This window comes from Chaetodon auriga, chromosome 5, assembly GCF_051107435.1.
Source record: "Chaetodon auriga isolate fChaAug3 chromosome 5, fChaAug3.hap1, whole genome shotgun sequence".
Lineage (NCBI taxonomy): Eukaryota > Metazoa > Chordata > Actinopteri > Chaetodontiformes > Chaetodontidae > Chaetodon > Chaetodon auriga.
The window spans coordinates 11,416,310-11,437,013 of record NC_135078.1 but is presented as its reverse complement, the minus strand read 5'-3'; the positions used below and the strand labels follow the sequence as shown (position 1 = coordinate 11,437,013).

The following is a 20,704-nucleotide window of genomic DNA, read 5'->3' as shown; positions in this document are numbered from 1 at the left end:
GTGAATGGCAACGCTGGTCTGTTGGTCAGTGCAGATTGATCAATGAAATGTTTTGTACAGACACTCATGACACTCACAGGATCAACCCTCATGACTTTGGTGCTTCTCTGACTTTTCCTGAGAGACAAACAAAAGCACTCACTTGATGCATGTGATTTCTTCCTTGTAAAGGACTTTGAGCTACAATTCCTGTATGAAAGGTGCTATACAAATAAAGTTTATTATTATTATCATTATTATTAACTAGTTTGATTAACCTTTACTGCTCAACCATTAATTAGAGAACAGCTCCGTTGATGTTCATGGAGGTTTTCTCTCCTGATCTGAACGACACTGGAAGAAACTTCAGTCAAGGTTCAATTAAAGCCTTTATTTATTTATTTATTTATTTATTTATTTATAGGAGATTATGCACACACAGAACACACTGTGGGCATCCCACACACGCACACACACCAACACACACTAGGACACACGACCACACAAATCTCAATAAATTAACATCGTAAACACATTTTCAGAACAGCGTGGATCACATTCAGCACAGCACACGTCACACACGTCACAGTCATTAAATCAATAAAGTTATGTATCTATTAAAATGTCCCCATGCACTGCCTGACAGGCCTTTAATATGTCCACACTGATACTTCTGTTGCCATACGTCTGTTTTTTTGAGGCAACTACGTCTTTTATAGAAGTTAACGCACCGAGAGAGGTCAGAGGATGTGTGTGTGTGTGTGTGTGTGTGTGTGTGTGTGTGTGTGTGTGAAGTCACTGCAGTAGCCGGACAGAGTTGACGTGAAGATGGTAGAGGAAGTCCGCGTAAGACGCTCCCCCGTTGGGACTCTTGTCCTCCACCAGGTGGCGCTGCAGGGCTTCCTCGCAGGTGTCACCCTGCTTCACCACCCACAGCTGAGACAGAAACACACACACACACACACACACAGTCTCATCAGTGGCTAAAAGTGGGGCATGATCAGTCCCCCCCCCACAGCGATGATTTTACCTCATCCCCTTAAATATCTGAGAAAGCAAAATGACTAAAAACGAAAGATTCTGCTGGCTCGACTTGAATAATCCACACGACGTAATTACAGGTCGCTAAACCATCATTTTGACACCAGGTGGAAGATATTAAAGTGTTCTTTTTCCGCCCCTGGTGGAAGCTCAAATTTACAATAAATCTGACGTGACTTGAACGCAGCATAAGGAGAAGCAGCAGGATGGCAACAGAGGAGATGTTTCATTTTATGCAACTTAAGGTCACAGACGTTGGCTGGCTCCTGAGGCTGTTGAAATCTAAAGAGTTGGCCTTCAGCGATGGTCCGCAGCGGCTCACCTTGCGGGCACAGGGTGCCTCCGAGTTCAGGGTGCTGATGAGCGATCGAACACTGATGGACAGAGGGTTTTCAAGCACTGGCAGCTTGGTCTAAAGGAACACATGCAGAAAAAACAAACATCAGAAATGGACAGCATGCAGAGTGTCTTTAGGGTTAAAACGTTTTTTAGACAGCCCTGATGAGAGCAGACACAAACAATTTCACTGTATGATCCTGGACTGTGTGTGTGTGTGTGTGTGTGTGTGTGTGTGTGTGTGTGTGTGTGAGGAACGCAGACCCTGACTGATCCTGTCACGTGTTGGGAGACTTAAATAATCAATGAAGTTACGCTGCTGTTGTCTCTTTTACTGAGGAGACGCACTTACTGGTTGTGCTGCGGGGGATCACTGCAGCCACTTAATAAATTCAACTCACCGATGACGTATTATTTCACCTACAGGCCAGAATGTTAGCTCTCATGACCTGATGATGATCCGCAGATTATAACTGTGATTCGCGCATCACTACTGTGTACAGCTGACCTTTAGCAGTTTTATGGGCTCTATTCTTGCCACTGCGAGTAGCATAAAGTGAGAGGGGACGTTTTTATTACCAAATGGCTGAAACCATTACAGGAAAGCTGACATAGCCAATTAACTTCCACAGAAAACTTTGCTATATTCACTCTAACTGGGCCAAATCTTTTGCTGTACATGCAGCTCTACTGTGTTAGCCCTTGCTTGCTGCATGTGTGCACCTGCGTACATCACGGTAATCTCCTACCTCTCCGGAGGGCAGGGAGGAGAAGCAGCTGGTGTTGAAGAGCTCGACCAAGGTGCATGCTGGGACTTGGGCGCCCACCCAGAGCAGCAGGGTGAGGGGTGCATGAACCAGGTACAGAGCGCTGGACTGCAGGCTGGCAGCACAGCAGCGCAGCGCCTCCTCTGGGTTTGGAGAGATGGAGCTGTCAACTGGCAGCGGCTGCAGGTGACAGATATGTGATGATTTACTGACATGTGCCAAAGCTACGAAGGCAAAAACAAAGGTAGCCCTGTCAACAACAGTGACATTAAAATAACTTCATATGGAAGAAAAGACTATTGCTGATTCTGCTTGAAAGCCACAGGACGGACACATCACACCAAATATACCACTGCATCATTTTAGTGCAGAATTTCAGCCTCACTCTGATCGAGACAAACTCCCATGTGTTGATGGTACTGACCAGAGGCAGCAGCAGAGGGTAGAAGTGTGTGGAGGTGCTGCAGGCGTCCATGCTGAGCACCTGGCAGCGCTGCTGCAGCCGCTGGTGGACGGAGCTCCTCAGGCCAGGCAGCAGCACCTCGCTCTTCCTCAGACTGTTGATGTAAACAGGAAGAGCTCGCAGGTACCGAGGGAGGACCAGCTACAGGACACACACACATACACACACACACACACACACACACACACACACACACACACACAGAGCGTCCAGGACATGAGGTCAAAAAAGCAGTTTAAGAGGTCATTATGAGTGCGTTAAGTGTTTCCAAAGCGTTAAGTGTTTCCAAAGCTCACCTGTCCAGCAGACACCGAAGCAGAGCAGCAGTGTTTGCGGTAGGACGCTAACGCTTCTGTTAGCTCCAACTGCAGTTCCTCCCTCAGCTCCTGTAGAGGGCGCTCCAACGCTGCACAGTAAACTGCACACACACACACACCAAAACACAAATAAATGGGACATGCTTTTAATTTTGGGAAATATTACTGTAACATAACGTTACAGATTATTGTGCTGTCGACAGTCTCATGAGGACTATTCATTTCTAAGAATTTGTCGTATTTTATTGACAGTTTAACATCCAAATAATGCCCTAATCTATGCCTCTGCATCCTTACATTTCTTGCAGTAGAAGGTGAGTAGTGTTTGGGCCTGGTACTGCCGGAAAGCGTCCTGCAGGTGACGTGAGCATCGCAGGGTCAGAGTGTGGACCCTGGTCCTCCTGTCTCCTGTCCGGGTGCTGTAAGACAATACAGCCTGACGAAGAGGAGGATTACAGTTAAAAAAAAAAAAGGAGACTCTGCAGACAAACTGCAAATTCAGTTGGATTTCTCATTTATGAAATTATATCTAAAAATCTCTCAGGATTTAGATGACATAAAGCAAGAAAAGGGACAGGTCTGTAAGCTCAACTCATTTCTGCTGTAAACACAGATCCACCTGTATGGCGATGCCTCTGGTCTCGTCCAGAGCTCTGGTGTGTGCGAGCTCCACAGCCAGTGTTGTAAGCCAATCAAGAGTCGCCATAGTGACCTGGCCGGGGCTAGGCCCAGGGATAAAAAGTCCATAACAGCCAGACACACGCAAATCTGGTGAGGAAGGCGCGAATAGTAGAGTCACAGGTATTTTTAAAGGACAATGCCGACATAATCAAACACACACGGAAAAAAAATTCTCACCTTTGCTGACAAAAATCCTGAGCTCAGCCTTGTAGCCTGTGTCCGTCTCCACGACCCTCTTCAGATCAGTGCTGAAACGCTCTCTGTCCAATTCTCCCTGTTGTGGAAATTAAGAAAATACCAGCGTACAATGGGACCTCCAACTCATCTCAGCACACTCCACGCATCAGTTCATCAAAATACAGCTAAAAACACAATGTCCACGTTGCTCCATCAGCACTTTAAAGTGACGTCAGCTGAATATTTGGCCAGATTTTGGAAAAGGTAGAAAATTAATGGGCAACAAAGAGCTCTAACTCGCTGTCAGTTGTGTATTTTTGCTTGATAAAAAGGGTGTTTCTACTTATTTTTGTTTGTGCTAAGCTAAACTAACTGCTGGCTGTAGCCTTAACTTTAGCTGACAGAAATAGAAGTGGTCGTGATCTTTTTGTCTAAATCTTCCCAAATTTTAAATTATCTACTACCTTTAACAAAAAAGCCAACAGCTAATCAACTCTTTGTATTTATGTAGTGAATTTCATGTAATTTCCAGCGCTAACAACGGGACGAGCTGTTGATCTACCTGGAGGTGGCTGTAGGTGTGCAGAGCTCCGCCTGTTAGATATGGAATGTGCCCCAGCCAAGCCCCGCCCACGTCTTGCTGGGAGAGGACAAACAGGTGAACGCCGCAGCCCTGACTGACGCACTCCTTGGCCAATGAGACGGCTAGCTCTGACGGCTGAAAGATGGACTGGGAAAAACAGAAGAGGAGGGAATTAGTGCACCTATGAAACCCTCTTAATATTCAGTGTTGCTTTATCCTCCCACCTGTACAGGAAGGTCGGCTACAGAGCAGCACCCGCTGGAATTTGGAGTTAAGCCTTAAGGGCACGCCTGCACAGTGACACTTACAAACTCTGGCAGAAAGATGATCTCACAGCTGTGTAATACATGCTGCTGCCACGACGCCCCGAGTCAGTGTTCTGCAGACTGACAGGTGTGCGAGTGCATGTGGTCCAGTATGTGTGTGTGTGAGTGCGATGTACCTTTGGTTTGTTGGAGCTGAAGAACCCTGAGGATGAGTTTGTGTGTCCCATCTCTATCAGAGGGGCAGTATGGAAGATAAGCAACTTCCCAGGACAACTCAGGGCCTCAAGACAAAAAATAAACAAAGATCTTAAATCAAACAACAAACAGTGTTCAACAGTTGCCTTGCAGAGATGGTGTGAAAAGAAAAAAATGATAGATGATCAGAAACATGAACACATTGACAAAGGCATCAACATAAGCAATCAGTGCTTCAAGAACACTGGATGAGAGAGAAAGCTTCATACAGTAATTCTACACTGGATTTAGTGAAGCAGCTATGAGGTAAATCTGACAGAAACCACTTTTTTTTTTGATTAAGGTCAATGTTTTTTGTTTTGTTTTCTGGCCCCTGAATAAATGTGATAAAATCTAAATAAATACTATGCACAGCATGTGATGCAGTGTGATATAAACTAGTAGTACTTGACAATTAATAACCAGTAAATAGAAACTGCAGAAATAGCAACAGACAATAGACTTGACCAATAGTCAAGCTGTTCAGAGAAGATGCAGATAAAGTAACATCTTTACCACTAATCACTAAAATCAGCTTGCAAAATCAGAATTACCATCTGTCCTTGTGCAGCCACAACAAATACAGAAGAAACCTCCAAAAACCTTAAATACACACATCAGAGTCTGTGCGCTGATGACTGACCTGCAGCACGGCCAGCCCTGCTTTGACAGGCAGCTCCATGGGAACTCCAGCAGAGCCATCACACTCTGCACTAAACTGAGGAATGAGCTGTAACACACTGCGCGCACACACACACACACACACACACAGACACACACACACACACACACACACACACACACACACAGCAGACAGATAATGATCACTTCATATCAAAGAATGCAAAAGTGGCATCGGACAAAAAGGTCAGTGAACACATCTCTCACCTGTCGATGCCGTCTATACAGTCTTTCAGGGACACCAGAAGCCCCTCCCTTACAGGAAGCTGCAGTTCCTCTGTCTCTGTGATGACCAGCATGTGTGGGCGGGACAGGGCGGGGCTGAGGTCGTACAGGTGGATCCGGCTGTCATACGTCAGCAAACCAACACGGACGTCTGACAGACCGTCACCATCCTCACTGCGTGAATGAGGTAACCCTTAAATGATTGCTGGTGGCGAGCTAAATCACGTTTTCCATAAAGGAGTGTGTGTGCGTTACGTGGGGGCGTGTTTTACCTCTTCAGAGAGGTGAGCAGAGTGTGTATCTGTCGTGTTGCAAACTCCAAATGTCCTCCTCTCAGCGCTGAGGCGGACACATCTATGGCGAGGAGCAGTGCAGCAGGTTCACCCTGGATAAAGTACAACAGTTTACACACACACACACACACACACACACACACACACACACATAAACACACACACAGAGCATCTTTCTCCACATAATTCAGACACTATTAAACGTCTTTGAAGGGCACCGATAATGTGAACAGTGAAAATGTCCCATTAATTAATAAATTAGCTGAATGATATCAGGTTACAGAAAACCTCACAAACGTCACATTTAAAACTAATCAGACGGGCTCTAATGAAAGCACAGCGTGTCCTGTGTCGGGTGCTTTAGTCTTACTTTATTGCTTCCCACCAAACACGCACAGACACCATGTTTGACAAGCCTCAATTCAAGAGCAGGTCATAGCAACATGCAAACAAATCTAACAATTGTAGAGGGTGAAACAAACCTTCTGGGAGCTGAGTATCTCATACGACCCTGTACTGAGTTCAGGCCTCTTGTCGTTATCCATCCGAACCCCCTCCGAGCCTTTGGTGGGCTGGTAGTGTTGCCACGGGACTGAGACACAAGAGAGGAGAGAAAGACTGCTGCTGTGTGCAAAGCAAGCAACAAAGACCAGACTGGAAACGCTCTGGATTACAAATAAGGTTCGATTATTATTACTGTAAGCAAACTCGGTGCTGAACAGACCGAACTTCTGCAGCTATCTCTTCTGTCATACTGACACTGAACCTCAGCTACAGCCTGTGTCCGAGCATCAGTCGCATGCTGAGCCGTTAACTCTTACCTTCACTGAGTTTACCACAGAAGGGGCAGTAAAACCTCTGACCACAGTCCTGCCAGCCCATCGCCGGGCACATGGAAGCTCCGCACCAACCACAACCCATAACGCACTCGGGCTCTTTGCACACTGGCAGGGGTTTCTAAAGGCAACACACACGTTTATATTGCTGTTACATTAAATATAACATATAATACACAAAATATAAGAAAACCTGACCTCTCCAGCATTTTGTCTTGCCAGAGGGGTGACCAGAGCTCCCAGAGGCAGGCGGCTCAGCAGGGCGGTCTGACCCTCACAGGGCACGCAGTAAGAGGTGGAACGAATGGCGGAGGGACTGGCACTGCCTACAAATTCAGATTAAATATGCAAACGTTCAGCTTTGTTTTTGATTGATTTCTGATTTAGCTCTTTTAATAACACAAGCAACAACTTTTCAGAGTACTAAAAACATTCACTAAGCAAGGAATCACATCATGTGCTGCAAGTAATGCTGATGTAGCACATGCTATCTGGACCCACAGACAGTGTCGAGTGGCTTTACCCCTGTCCTCTATGATACAGGAAGTGGTTGCCAGAGGAGGAAGATGGGAAAAAGGCTCTGAGACGAACACCTTGCCCTTCCACTCTGCCCTGTCCTCTGCAATCACCTTCACCTAAGACAGACAGAGAGAGAGACACAGTTAGTTAATCAGGAACATTTCACTCTATTTAAACAGAGGCAGGATCTATCCTAAAATATCTGTGTTCATACAACAGTTAAAGTCTTTGTGTAAACATGTATGAAGTTACTAACAAGCACAAAATACGTCCTGCATATAACAAGCACAAGAGTCCTGGAATATAGTTCATCTCATAGTCGAATACTGTCTTCCAGCTATTGCAAAGTTTCTTAAAGACGCACTGTGAAGAGCAACACACATCAGCGGCATACGACGCGCGTCAAATGATGCGCTGTGATGCCTCAGATGTGTGTCATCCTTAAGGGTAAAAGCCTGAAAAACGCTGGTCAGTAAAAAGTCGTTCATCGTCAGAGGTGCTGCAGAATACAGTCTGGAAATGATGATGAGAGCGAAGGAAAGAACTCACGGCACTGGGCAGGAGCTCTGGATCCAGACCATAACGAGACTCAGAGCTAGGAGACTGCAGAGAGAAAAGCTGAACGACTCATTCTCAAACCTTGACATCATTTTAACATACAGACACACAAAAAGCAACAATGTTGATATTCATTTTAATCTTTTTTTTCAGGCCAACACATTTGATGATGTCCAACTTGGAAGCTGTCTCATAAAACATCACAAATGACTAATTGATTGAAGTCCAGTGTGCAGGATTTAGTGGCAACTGAGTACACCTCACCTCACCCTCCTCTATGGTGGCCACTAAAAACAAGTAAGACCCTCTCTGGAGCCAGTGCCAACTACGGTAGAAACAAGGTGGTGCAACATGGTGGAATCTGCCAACAGATCCCTCACGTCCTACACACTGGCCCTTTAGTTGAGAAAATAATGTGCCGACACCGTCAGCAATAATGTCCACAGTTTTAATGCTTCTTGGTGTATTTTCCTCACCTGTAGTGTGCCGTCCCTGTCCTGAGCAGCCACATTGGGAACAAACTCGTTTATGTTTCCTGAGGAGAAAACAGAGGAGTTAACACTGGAAGATGAGCACGGAGGGAAGATCCAGACTAGAGTACTGAACTCTGAAGTGAGCTGTTTGGTTCACACTGCAAGTGAGCGACTTTGTGAGTCATTTCATTTAAATGACGGTCTCCAAATGGGAGGCTCTGTGACATGTATGTAAAATAAACCAACCTTTGCAGTCTGGCAGAAGCGTCCACTGAGGCTGCATAGGGGAGGTGGGCGAGGCATGACTGTGTGAGTATCCGACAGAGGACTCAACCTGTGCCCTCTCAAATGCAGGGTGAGGTGTGCGCTGTGTACTCTGGTTTGCACATTGTCCAAATGATGGAGAGTTGATGGGCAGATGTTTTTGATGTGGTGACTGAGGTCCGTTCAGTGAACCCTGGTGTATGTATGGGGGCTGGAAAGGGGACGATATTGCTTGGTAAGGGCTGTGGGGGGAGTAAAATGGCATTTGATGCGTCTTGCAAGGCTGCGTCCCTTCATTGAAGAGAGGGAGAGAACATGGAGGTATATTTCTTCCTTGGCTTACAGCTGGAACTGTGGGTGAAACATGAGCATCAGGGCTGATTTGCTGCACACTCTGATCAGCGCTATTAGCATATAGCATACTGTGATGAGAGCTGTTTCTGGATGAAAAGGTGTTGAGGTCACTCTGGCAGCCCTGATTTGATGCCTGCAGGAGGTCAGAAGGTGAGTCCAGGCTAAGATGCTGAAAGCTGGGCAGAGGGTTGCAAGGGTGTCCTTGAGGTGAAGCTGGGGACCAGCCGTTCTGGCCCACCCACGGCTGACAGGGTGCCTGGCTCTGCTTGGCTGTGGGGACATCCATCATCCTCCATAACCATCACTTACAGGTGTGTTTCTCCTGGGAGGCGGGATCTAGCGAGGAAACACAAACATGCAGAAGTGACCATGTGGGACATGATGTGATCTCTTCTCAGCGGGGCTGAAGTCTTACTGGTAGTGGTTTGCAAGCATGGAGGCTCAGGATCAACAAGAAACACAAAGGCAAAACAAAACAATCAACGCTGCAAACACAAAAGACACATTAACAATGTATGCATCCTGCCGCGTCAAAGATTTGCTGCAATACTCGGACAGGTAAAAGGTCTTTCAAATGTGACACGTGTGGAAAAGATCTGAAGTCCAGATTTGTGAAGTCACACAGGTGAGAGGCTGTATTTTTGCAAGATCTGTGGAAAAAGATAATGTGCAATGTCTCATTTGGCGAGGCACGTAAGTTAGCATGCAGGCATGAGGTGATGTGTTCGCACAACATGTGGCAGACAGTTCATTTCTAATGGTTCATGATCAAAACACAAGAACTAACAGAGGTGAGGAGGCATGTAATTAGAGCAATTGTGGGGAAAGTTTTACTTAAATCATATGCTTCAAAAAAACACCTGAGGATCGGTGTACACAGGAGAGACTAAAGAGATATCTTGGTGTTAAGTTTCCCTTCAAATCTGTGCTAACAACAGTATTTCTTTGAAATCCCAATGGAGGAAAATGGTAGTTTGAGTGTTAATGGCTGTTGGTTTTGCCAAATGTCTATTTATGAAGCCCCTCAGGATCCAAAAACTTTGAATGACTTAATAAAATAAAACGCATAATTCAACTATTGAAATGAGGTAAAACTGAGCTCCACCTTGACTGACGTTAGCTGCTACATGCAGCTGCTGCACATTATGTGATCTGACATTAAGACCAATTATTTTATAGCTAGCTAATTACATGGCACCGAGTCTACGGATCTCGACATGAACACTGGGCAGCGGATCCACATAAATTGACAGCGTGACATAAAAAGCTGCATCTAATGGAAACAATTGTATTTGAAGGAAGATGAGAGTCGATACCTTCGGACATCAACAGGGAGAGCAACGGTAACGTTAGCCGCTTCATCTCCCCCTCTGCGACGGAAGCGAAAACAGAGAGGCTGAAATTATTGTTTTGGCTGGTCTAAGCGTTAAATTAAGATACAAGCCCATGATAACATACTGTTACATTATTAACCTGCTAATTTTAATCACAACACAGCGGGTTACATTCCGAGACCTGAGCCTTTGCTGCAATGACAGCAAGAAGCATCACAAATAACGCATTTCCGCTTGTCCTTTCAAAGTAAAACTCTTACTCTTTACTATACTTGGATACAGGAACACTATAAACTACCTTAACAGTGACTAAAGAGTTTCTTCTCAGCTGCTGTCTGCACACAGAGGTGGACAATATTAAACCATATTTACCCAAATACAGTTTTGAGGTATGTTCTTTATTTAAGTGACTCCATGTTATGTCACTTTATACCTTAACTCGACTACATTTCAGAAGACAATATCGTACTGTTTTGTCCACTACATTTATTTAAGAGCTACAGATTAAGATTTCACAGAGATCTTTTCTACAAAGTTTAAGAAAATAATACAATGAGTGTAATACTACCTATCTAACATATACATTTGCTATAGTCTATAATTTAAATCCAAATATAAACAGTAGTTGAGATCACGTCACTTTGGTGGGCTACAATGCAAGATAAAAAGGCTGCATACATGTTATTAGTAAACCTAAACTCAAAGTACTGAATATGGCTGAATAACAACGACAGGAGCAATTCTGCTGCCTGTGTTGCTTATACTTTTGAACATGTGACTTTGCCGCTACTGCTGCTTCTAAGCAAAACATCTCAATACTTCTTCCACCACTGCCTTTACGCTTGTCATTCATACATACATGCAAGCGATGAGGCCTGACAGGGTCCACAAATCACTGTTTTATGAGTGGAATCCAGGTAACCTATCTTTTTGGTCACAGATGAATAACTAGAATGTTATTCCTGGCACTTTATTGGTGGTAAGTTGTTACACAAAGACAAACGAAACATGGTACATGAATGTAGCAAACAGAGAAACATAATAACGTATGCCAGATATCTTTGTCATGAGTTCGCTCACAGCTCCAAAAACAATTAGCCGTCAGCTAAATCTGCATAACACGTCATTGGTCTGTATGCATGAGCTGTCTCTGTCCGAACGAACTTAACAATGGGACGGTGAAAGATACACTGTACGAAAACAACAGTGATGACTGAGAACTGCAAACCATAAAACCACAAAAATAACAATGATCACATCTCAGTCTGTTCTTGGCCATATTAATGGTTGGAAACATGATGCTGCAAAAGAAATGGAGACGGAAAGTGAACAAATGAAAGGCAAAGAGGACCGGAGGGAACAGTTGCACAAAACAGTTTTTGCATTCAACAAAACTTTACATTTATAACTGCAGGGAAAGTTCAGGACTCTCTGCTGCGGTTCAGGAGCACCTTGGTTGCTGACTGGTTACTGCGCATGCCACAGGACCACAGCGCCGCCAGTTTGATTCCAGCCAGCAACCTTTGTTACATGTCATGCCTACTTCTCTCTCCCCACGTGTCTGTTGGCCTCTGCACTCTCAGTTTGTCCAATAAAGTGGAAAATTCTGTACTTCTGCTTGCCCAGGCCAGTTACTGTTTGTGGACGTAGCTTGAGATGTTCCGCTTTGTCTTTTGAGGGCAGTGATTCTGTTTCTCACGTAGTCCTTTATCCCTTTCCATGAACGGGTCTTCAGTGCTTCTGGCTCAGCCTCAAGACACTGAATGCAGTCGTGTTTCTGAGGGACCTTGTGTCCTTGAATTAAATGCATCATGTGTCTTTCAACAGCAAGAACCTCTGCTTCCTCCCATTTATGTTTACCCTTATTCTGGGCACCTGTGGGGTAAAAGGGAAACGAGTGAACTTGTGCCATTACACAAGAAAAAACTGTGCAATACTACAAGATTTCATAAAATAACCCAACTTTCTTTCATAACACAATGAAGTGGCCCATAATGAAAAAAAGAACTGGACAGAATGACTGTTAATGATCACCAGTATTACCTTTTTTGCCTGAGTTGACAGACACTGCAGGTACAGTCCTGTTGGCGTCTGTTGTGGCTCCATGAGCTTGTTCCTGATAAAACTCTGCTGGTCCGTACTGTGTGCCAGGATGCTCATTGTGATCCCATGATGCAGCTTGTGGTCCTCTTACAGGCTGTAATCTCTCTGTATTGAAGACAAAAAACAGCAAGTCTTCTTTTACATATACACACATTTACACACACATCTACACGACTGCAGAAAAGACGCAGAAATAAGTGACCCCAGACAGATTTTGGGTTCAGCATCACGATGTCACAAAAGTCCTTTGTCTTGCACAGTCTATGCTGGATATTCTCAAAGCAGTGGGACAAACACCACGTAACCTTCCTAAATGGATCAAGGTCCTCAAGTTTCGACATCAGGAAATCAGCAAAATACACTCTTTATCACAGATAACGTTCTGAAACCAGGTCATTATACACACATTTTGCACTGTTCATTCACAGTTAAAGGGTTACAGTGTGGCTGCTCAAATACTGAGTTACAATCATGTTCTTTTGTGACTAATGTGCAGGTAACACAAGCGTCTTCACACTATACTTAACCACACATTTACCCTCTTTCTAAATCCTGCATCCTAAGCCATGTGAAACTCCACACTTCAAGTGTAAAAATCTTACCATCAGGGTCCATTTCGACGTCATCCAGCTGCATGCCACTGTCCTGTCGCAAGGTTCGGACTTGATTATTAGGGCCTAGAATTTGGTCCGCCTCATTGTCATCCAGGTTTATGAGCTGTAGCATTGTTGCGTAATGCTTCCTGATCTTTGGTGATTTCAGCGCTTCTGGGTCTTTAGCTCCACATTCTTTGACATATTTCTGGATGCACTCTGAACCATTGTAGGCTGACAGAGCGTTCGGTCGGCCAAACAGAAAGGGATTCTCGCTGGGGACGCCACATGTCTCACGAACTTTTACAAAAAGCTCCATAGCAGACACAAACGATGGTTTTAGCAAAACAGGGACCATCCTCCCACACTTCCCTCGTATGTCAACTCTAGTGAAGAACCTACACATGGTTCTTTCCAAATTTGACACGGATATGTCCATGCCAGCATCCAAGTTCGACTTTTTCCGAGACATAAAAGCTGTTAGCTGCACCGATGACACCTCCGTGGCTCTTCTCCTGTTGAAAATTATTGTTCGAGCGAGTACCACCTTGGCCAGAGCAGCATAGTTTTCTGCAGAGGGATTCTCTCTGAGTTTCTTCTCAGCAAGAAGATGAACATTCTCCATGTGGAAGTTCAGGCGCTTCACGTCTTGAGCAAACGGCACCTTCTTCTCTGTGTTTAACTTTGTTTCTCGAAGCGTTGTTAAAGCACCTGCAGAAATGAGCTTGTTCCATTTTTTCTGGTACACCGAGAGGAAGTTTCGTGCAGACTCTGCCAAACTGGCATCACCACACTTCACTGCGTTACCCTCAACAATGCTACACGTCTTCTGTAGGTGATAGCCAAGCTTGATGGCAAGGGAAGGAATGCTGTACGTTTTGTTTTCTGGATCGTAGCCTGCCAGGACGTTCACCGCAGACACGACGTGTGGGAAGCTCGAAGGGACGAAGAAGTCCTCCAGTTTCTTCAGAGGGGTTATTTTTTGAGCTTCGAGCAAAAGCCTTGCTATCTGACGAAGGTTCTGTCTTATGTAATCATGCTTCTTCACGTCAGATCCGTGCTGATTAAACAAGAGCTCACCAAACTGCAAGATAACCTTGTCATCCATGACAGCTTGTGTCACATCGTCGTACGTCATCTGGGACAGAATGCTCTTAAATCCATCAGTTATGCCAAGGTCCTCTGACGTCTCAAGCACACACCGTAACGCGATGCGCTTTCTTCCGATCTGTGATTCATTCTCATTCCTGACTTTCTCTGGACACAACCTCATGTGTCTGTGCAAAGCTTTCTTCACAAAGAGGCCCCGACAGTAAAGACAATGAAGGAAGTCTTTGGCTTGTCTAGTGTGCATTGGTCGTTTTCGGACAGCAAGTTGGCCTTTTCCTGTTTTCAAGACAGTCTTATTATGAGCAAAGTTTCCTTCGTTTGTCAATCTGTTCCATATCTTTTGTCTTTCTCTGGAATTTTTGGGATACTGAAATGCAGCTGCGACCTCCGTTTTGTCACTGTGAACCCTCTCAAGATGTCGCGCCATTTTGGATACTGGCTTAGAACAAAACAGACAATAATTCCTCTTGTCATAAACGCGTTGAGCTTTAGAGTTTGAACATGGTAACACGACGGTTTTAGAAGACTTCTTCTGATTAGCTGCACATGTCTGCTTAGCAGGACGGACATTTTTGACCTTAAACAAAGAACTTCCCGATTTAGCCCTCTTTTTCCTTGGGGGAGAGGGCCTTTCACATGTGGGGGTCGAGGGACTGCTGTGACTGGATTCGTCTGAAGAGGCCCCGTCATGGTCAGACAGCAAATCAGAGAAGTCACTGTCACTGTTAGGAAAGTAATCAGGATCACTGTCATCCTCTGACTCAGCTGAGGAATTTTCTTTTTTCTAAAAAAAAAAAAGAAAACAAAGGAGAAATCAATTAAATATTTCAAAACGAAGACACAAGTATTGAAATGCTAACACCTCACAGCGAATTTGAGAAAGAGAGATCTTTTAAAATGTGTATAACACATCTTCATTTGATTGAATTATTATTGATTGAATGAAATATTTCATCCAGTAATATCTGTTATGTTTGTGTTTGAGCAACCACTATAAATGAATATGTTCTTGACTAACACCATACAAGTGCTGTGAAGGTATGAAAGTGGACCGCACGTTCAAAAGTTCAAGTGTTCGTCATTAACGCTGAGATTGTCACTATTCACAAATTGACTGTGGGCTCAGCCCTCACATATCAGACAGAGACGTGAAACTGTTCTGAAATGATTCACTGCTTGATACTAACATCATCTCATACTAAAGCATGTACTTTTTTAGGATGAAACGAGCAAGCAAAAAAAAACAAACAAACAAACAAACAAACGAGTACCTACCACTGATTCTGCTGCTGACATCTGGTCCTCTGGTGTATTGCAGTTCTCCCATTCTTCATTACAAGATACAGGTGATGAACAATCCACTGAAAGACGCGACTGTGACTGGAAAAAAAGACAGACAGTCAAAAGAAGACAAAAAACTCAAACATAGCATATAGTGGGAATAGCATGTACATAATAACGGAGCAGTCATTTATGAATTTGAGGCATAAATTGTTGTATTTCATTGCAAATGAAACTGCAGCAACTCAAAGGTTACCTCAACAGCTGTGTGTGAAGACTGCCCATCACTGCTGTCATCTGGAGGTACTGATTCCAGCTTAATGAGGGGGCAAAGTGATGTTAATGCGGAGTAAATGTGTAGAATTGTAATAATCTTCATAACAGAGATTTAAGACATTAATTTTAAAGTAGTACTGGGTCGCAACTATCTAAAGAAATAACCTTCTTCAATAGAAAAAATGAAAGACACTTACAAGTTTATCCAACTCTTCCAGCTGTTTAAGTAGTTGTGCACGCTGATGTAAAAGTACTGAACGCCATCTCTCACTGCTGGCCTGAAAGCAGATAACAAAAGAAGGTGTAATCTAAAGGTAATGATCTCACGTGAAATCCACAGGCCTGTAAGTCTACTGGAAACTTCCACATGATCGTAGGTAATGGACAACAATCATTTGGTAGATGCTATTGTTCAAAGCGACTGACAATGAGCACCATCCACCTCTGCAGGAACAACAAATTCGATGACATCATGCATGGAATAAATATTCAATACCTTTATTTGCGAAGATGTGTTAAAAACAAATAAATAAAAAGACCATCAAATAACAAAACTTTCTACTGTAATAAGTTTTAGTGCTCTTAATTCCCTCACCGGCGGACTGATGTTCCCTTCCTGAGGCGGCTCTTTATCAGATTGAGCAGCTGCATCAGGGACAGACTTGTTTACAGTTCCTGAGGAAAAGGTAAGAAAGTTAGACAATGTGAAGAAAGTTGGCGACAACATTCAACAGTACTGTAATCTGCACCACTGTTTGAACAAGTGACTCATCTGTAGTGTGTTAAAATGATTTTTCTTTTTTGAATGATTAGATTCAACTTTACTGTCATCGTGACAGTGCAGCACAGAGACAAAATGAAATGCAGTTTGGCATCTAGCCAGAAGTGCAAATAGTCATAATATCAAAAATATGTACAAGTAGTGCAATTGGCATGAGGTATAAACAGTATGAGGTACGTGCAAGTAATTTCTATGAAACTATAAAACATGTGCAACACAGTATGTAAACAAGTGACATGTGCAACATGTAGAAGTCGCAGAGCAGTAAAAAGTAAAAGTGAACAAAAAGTCATGGCAGCGGTGGGATTCAAACCCACGCCCCCACAGAGACTGGAGCCTTAATCCAGCGCCTTAGACCGCTCGGCCACACTACCTCTTTGATAAGTCATTTGTCACCTATCCCAAGATCCTCTGACTGTTGAATACACACTCATAAAAAAGCTTGCTAGCTACAGTGGCTTAAACTAACACAGTCCAGCACACCAGCTTTTAGTGCTTAGTTTTTGTTTAAACTCTTTTTGAGAGATGTGTTGATTCAGCTTTATGGTCGTTTTGGAGGATGTAGTTTGTGGTCTGTTGATTGGTATCAATCAAATGCAACATGTTTAACCACAGTGAAGAGGCTTTTCTTTCTCCAATACACCACCAACATGCCAGCGTACTGCAAAAGGTATTTCAAGTACAGCTTACCCCTGCAGTGCGATGAAGGTATCCACTGACGCTGCTCCTGAGAAGTGAATGAGGCACGGCCATGAGCGCACTCAGAAACACCAGCAAACTCTATCATTCGCTCCATCGAAAGTAGCTTGAGATATACTTACGCGCTGTCCACATGATGGCAGGCTAATCGGCAGATCCTGAAGTCCGTTTGGTAAACCGTGATTGGTTAATGGAGGTTGAAATGATGCTTTGTAAGGGTCGTGGGGTGCGAGAAGTGGTAGATGTTGGGGCCTGCAGGGCTGGGGAGATTGGTCTGCTTGGGGTAGAGGTGGTGGAGGTACATTTTTTCCTTGGTTTGCAGTTAGCAGCATTGATGAAGCGTGAGAGCTTTGCTGAGCAAAGGACATGCTGTGAGAGGAAGTTGGGACAGCAGTGTTGGCAAACAGCGTGGTGGATGACGGATTGCTGCTCATGTGAGAGGTTTTGTACAGGGCAGGATGATGAGTGGATGATAAGGCGCTGATGTCACTCATACAGCTCTGATTGGAGGCCTGCAGGTGGTCGTAGGAGGCTCTTTGGTCAGAGGACAAGCCCAGGCTGAGACTCCGAGAGCTGGGCTGTGAGTTGAAGAGGGGACCTTGAGCTGAAGTTGCCGACCAGCCATTCTGGCCAAGCCACGACTGACAGGGTATGCTGCTCTTATTTGTTGCCAGGTTGTCCATCATTCTCCATAACCATCAGGGTTTGCTTGGAGTCTCTTGTTGTCTGGGAGCGTGTGCCTGTAGAGCAAAACAACACAGACAACTGTTGATCAGGATCAATGTCCTACATTTTCACTTTGCTATTATTTACGACACAAGCTGTAACTATCAAACATTTGACATTTTTCACTGAAAAATGACTAAAGCAATTAATAGATCATCAGAATAGTTGCTGATTATCAACCAATGGTTTCAGCTCTGGTACTTCTTATTAGAAGCATACACAAAGAAGAATACATTTTTGAGTAGAAGGGGACTTAAAGAAAGAGCCACCAAAAGTAAACTGATTTCAGTAGTTAACTATTAAAGTGTCTTCTCATCCATGTGACTAAATACACATTTTCTTACTTGGATCTTGTGGTACAGAGCCATGCAGATATATTTGTTCTAGCTTTTAACGCAACCACCTCTACAGCACCATTTGAATGGATCTTAATGTAATTTAACACATTACGCACAAGAAAAATCACACTTGGAAAACAAAATCACCGGGGAAAATCTTTCTCTCGAAACAATGACACATTCACTGGTTAATCTAGAGACCTCACTGTGAGTGTCATCGGGGGGGACAACTTTCCATCGAAGGAAAAGCCCATTTGCAAACTGCTGGCATCTTGTTCCAGTCAACTAACATTAACGTTAGCTAGATGATTATGTTTAGTAGCACCTAAAGTCATACATTTGCAGCACCGCTTCTGAATGAAAACGAACTCACTTATTTGATTAAAATCTCTGTACATTTACACTTAAAGTATAGAATAAGCAGCCACAGCCAAATCGTTGCAGTTACGTGCACCACATCGACAAAATGTAGCTAACGGTAAGCTAGCAGTGTGGCGTCCCATTTCTTTAGGTCTTGAGATAGCTACACTCATTAGCTGTTAGCTGTTAGCATGATTGGCATTAAAATTCATTGAGCTTATTCTTAAATCTAACATTTACTCCAAACTGACCAGGCTTAAAACACTTAACTGTAGAAAATACATACAATTTTCCCGAAAAATGTTTGAGTACGAACACCATACCTGTGAATACCACCGGAAGTCGCAACGGTTTGTTTACAAGTATGTCTATGGGCACATAGACCCTGGTCTCACGGCTCTTTCCCATGGATGCTAACATACGACTTCCGCTTGGTTTTTCATAATAAGAGCAGCATATCTACGACTGCACCAGAAAGAAGAATTAAGTGAATGAAAACCAAACAAAAACAGTTAATTTAGTGGGGGAAGAAAAATTCAGATCCACATTCAGAAACAACTCCAGAAAATAAATGACCATTTTAGATAAATATTGTTAGATGAATAGATATAGCTATTTAGATATATGGTATTTTATCATATCAAACTTTTTTGTTGTTAACATGTAAGACATAAAATAATCCTTTATTAATCAGTGTTCTAGCAGCAAACGGGACAGTATGATAGTAAGAAGCATCAGTAAGAAAAAGCAAGCTATAAAATAGTAAACAAAAAACAATACCATACAATAAGTAAAAATTTTATACTCTGTGTAATGTTATGTGATTGTGCAGTTGGACAGCAGCAGGAAGGAAGGACCTGCAGTGTCTCTCCCTCACGCACTGTGGCTGAAGCAGCCTGTCACTGGAGGAGATGCTCATGTGCTGTCAGTGTCCTGCATGTGGTGGGACATGTTCTCCACCACGGGCGATAGCTTAGCCATCATCTTCCTTTCTCCCACCTCCTCCACCAGGTCGAGGGGGCATCCCAGGACAGAGCTGGTCTTCTTAACCAGTCTGTTAAGTCCCATCCTGTCAGCAGTTGACATGCTGCTGCCCAAAACAGTTCTGTTATGTGCATGAAAAACACTTGAGATTATTTATTTCAGACCACAGAAACAGTGAGCAAAAAACATTTCCTTGACACTCAACACCAAATCAGATCTGCCTTAGGAGTGAAAAGAAAAAGAAAAGAGTGCTGCTTTAGGTGTAAAGTGTGATGATGAGTTTAGAGTTTAATAAACTCCAAATGTCACGATACAAAAGACTTGAAGGTGAAAGTTGGAAAAATTTAATTCCTGAACATCACAGAGAAACATCAGTTTGACAAATTTTGATATCAGCAGTTTGACCATCAGAGGCAAAACCAATACTGAAATATGGGAAGAGTTTCTCAGTGAAAGTGTCTTTGTAAGCGTAGATGTGAGTCATGTCTTCAGGGTCGTAGAAGGACACCTTCCCCCTGTCATAGTCCAGCTGGACTCTGATCCTCTGGAGACTCTTCTTCACTGTGACAGTCTCAGCATAAACATCAGTGTATTGTTCATTGTGATGCATTAAACACCAGACCCCTTGTTTTGGGCCAGGATTCCTCTTTGCCTTCCCAACTGACTCTTTAGCCAAACCCACTCTCCAGTCAGGATGGTCTCCCACCTCCACCTCCCAGCTGTGTTTCCCTGAGCTGAAGCCCTCAGAGCCCAGAACAGCGGTGGAATAAGTATGTCTCTCTGGATTGGCAGGAAGCCGCTGGCATTTGCCTCCATTACTCACACTGGTCAGATCATCAGACAGATAGAGCCTGCGCTGTCCAGTGTTTGGGTCCAGAATGACAGGACTGAAGTGGACCTTGGCCTTCATCTTCTTCCAGACTGTGAAGGACAGGTTGCCCAGGTGTTTGGCCACATCTATCAGAGCTCCTGAGAGCAGCTGTGGATCTGACAGTGAGCACTGGACTCTGGCTCTGCTCTGAGTGGCTTTATAACTGCTGAGGAATGGCACGTTGTGTTTCTGCAGCTCTTC

At 43.9% G+C, this 20,704-nt stretch overlaps 2 protein-coding genes and 1 non-coding gene across 3 annotated transcripts; all 3 read right to left on the bottom strand.

The window, feature by feature from the left end:
- Positions 1 to 349: 349 nt before the first annotated feature.
- Positions 350 to 10,607, bottom strand: LOC143320516 (protein transport protein Sec24C). Its single transcript, XM_076730239.1, has 21 exons — positions 10,364 to 10,607; positions 8,676 to 9,383; positions 8,433 to 8,491; positions 7,948 to 8,001; positions 7,403 to 7,514; positions 7,078 to 7,205; positions 6,865 to 7,000; positions 6,526 to 6,635; positions 6,023 to 6,135; positions 5,733 to 5,924; positions 5,488 to 5,584; positions 4,787 to 4,891; positions 4,324 to 4,491; positions 3,762 to 3,858; positions 3,523 to 3,671; positions 3,201 to 3,339; positions 2,883 to 3,004; positions 2,548 to 2,727; positions 2,106 to 2,303; positions 1,343 to 1,432; positions 350 to 915 (listed from the first exon to the last, which is right to left on the bottom strand). Exons 2-21 carry the CDS (start codon positions 9,334 to 9,336, stop codon positions 775 to 777), a joined length of 3,051 nt encoding a protein of 1,016 aa, XP_076586354.1. The 5' UTR covers positions 9,337 to 9,383; positions 10,364 to 10,607; the 3' UTR covers positions 350 to 774.
- Positions 10,608 to 10,760: 153 nt separating this feature from the next.
- On the bottom strand, positions 10,761 to 19,051 carry LOC143321342 (uncharacterized). Its single transcript, XM_076731641.1, has 10 exons — positions 18,972 to 19,051; positions 17,347 to 17,964; positions 17,216 to 17,252; positions 16,340 to 16,419; positions 15,942 to 16,022; positions 15,725 to 15,784; positions 15,463 to 15,567; positions 13,087 to 14,971; positions 12,425 to 12,589; positions 10,761 to 12,256 (listed from the first exon to the last, which is right to left on the bottom strand). Exons 2-10 carry the CDS (start codon positions 17,908 to 17,910, stop codon positions 11,961 to 11,963), a joined length of 3,273 nt encoding a protein of 1,090 aa, XP_076587756.1. The 5' UTR covers positions 17,911 to 17,964; positions 18,972 to 19,051; the 3' UTR covers positions 10,761 to 11,960.
- Positions 16,818 to 16,899, bottom strand: trnal-aag (transfer RNA leucine (anticodon AAG)). The gene has a single exon. It is a non-coding gene; the product is annotated as a tRNA-Leu (tRNA).
- Positions 19,052 to 20,704: the final 1,653 nt, after the last annotated feature.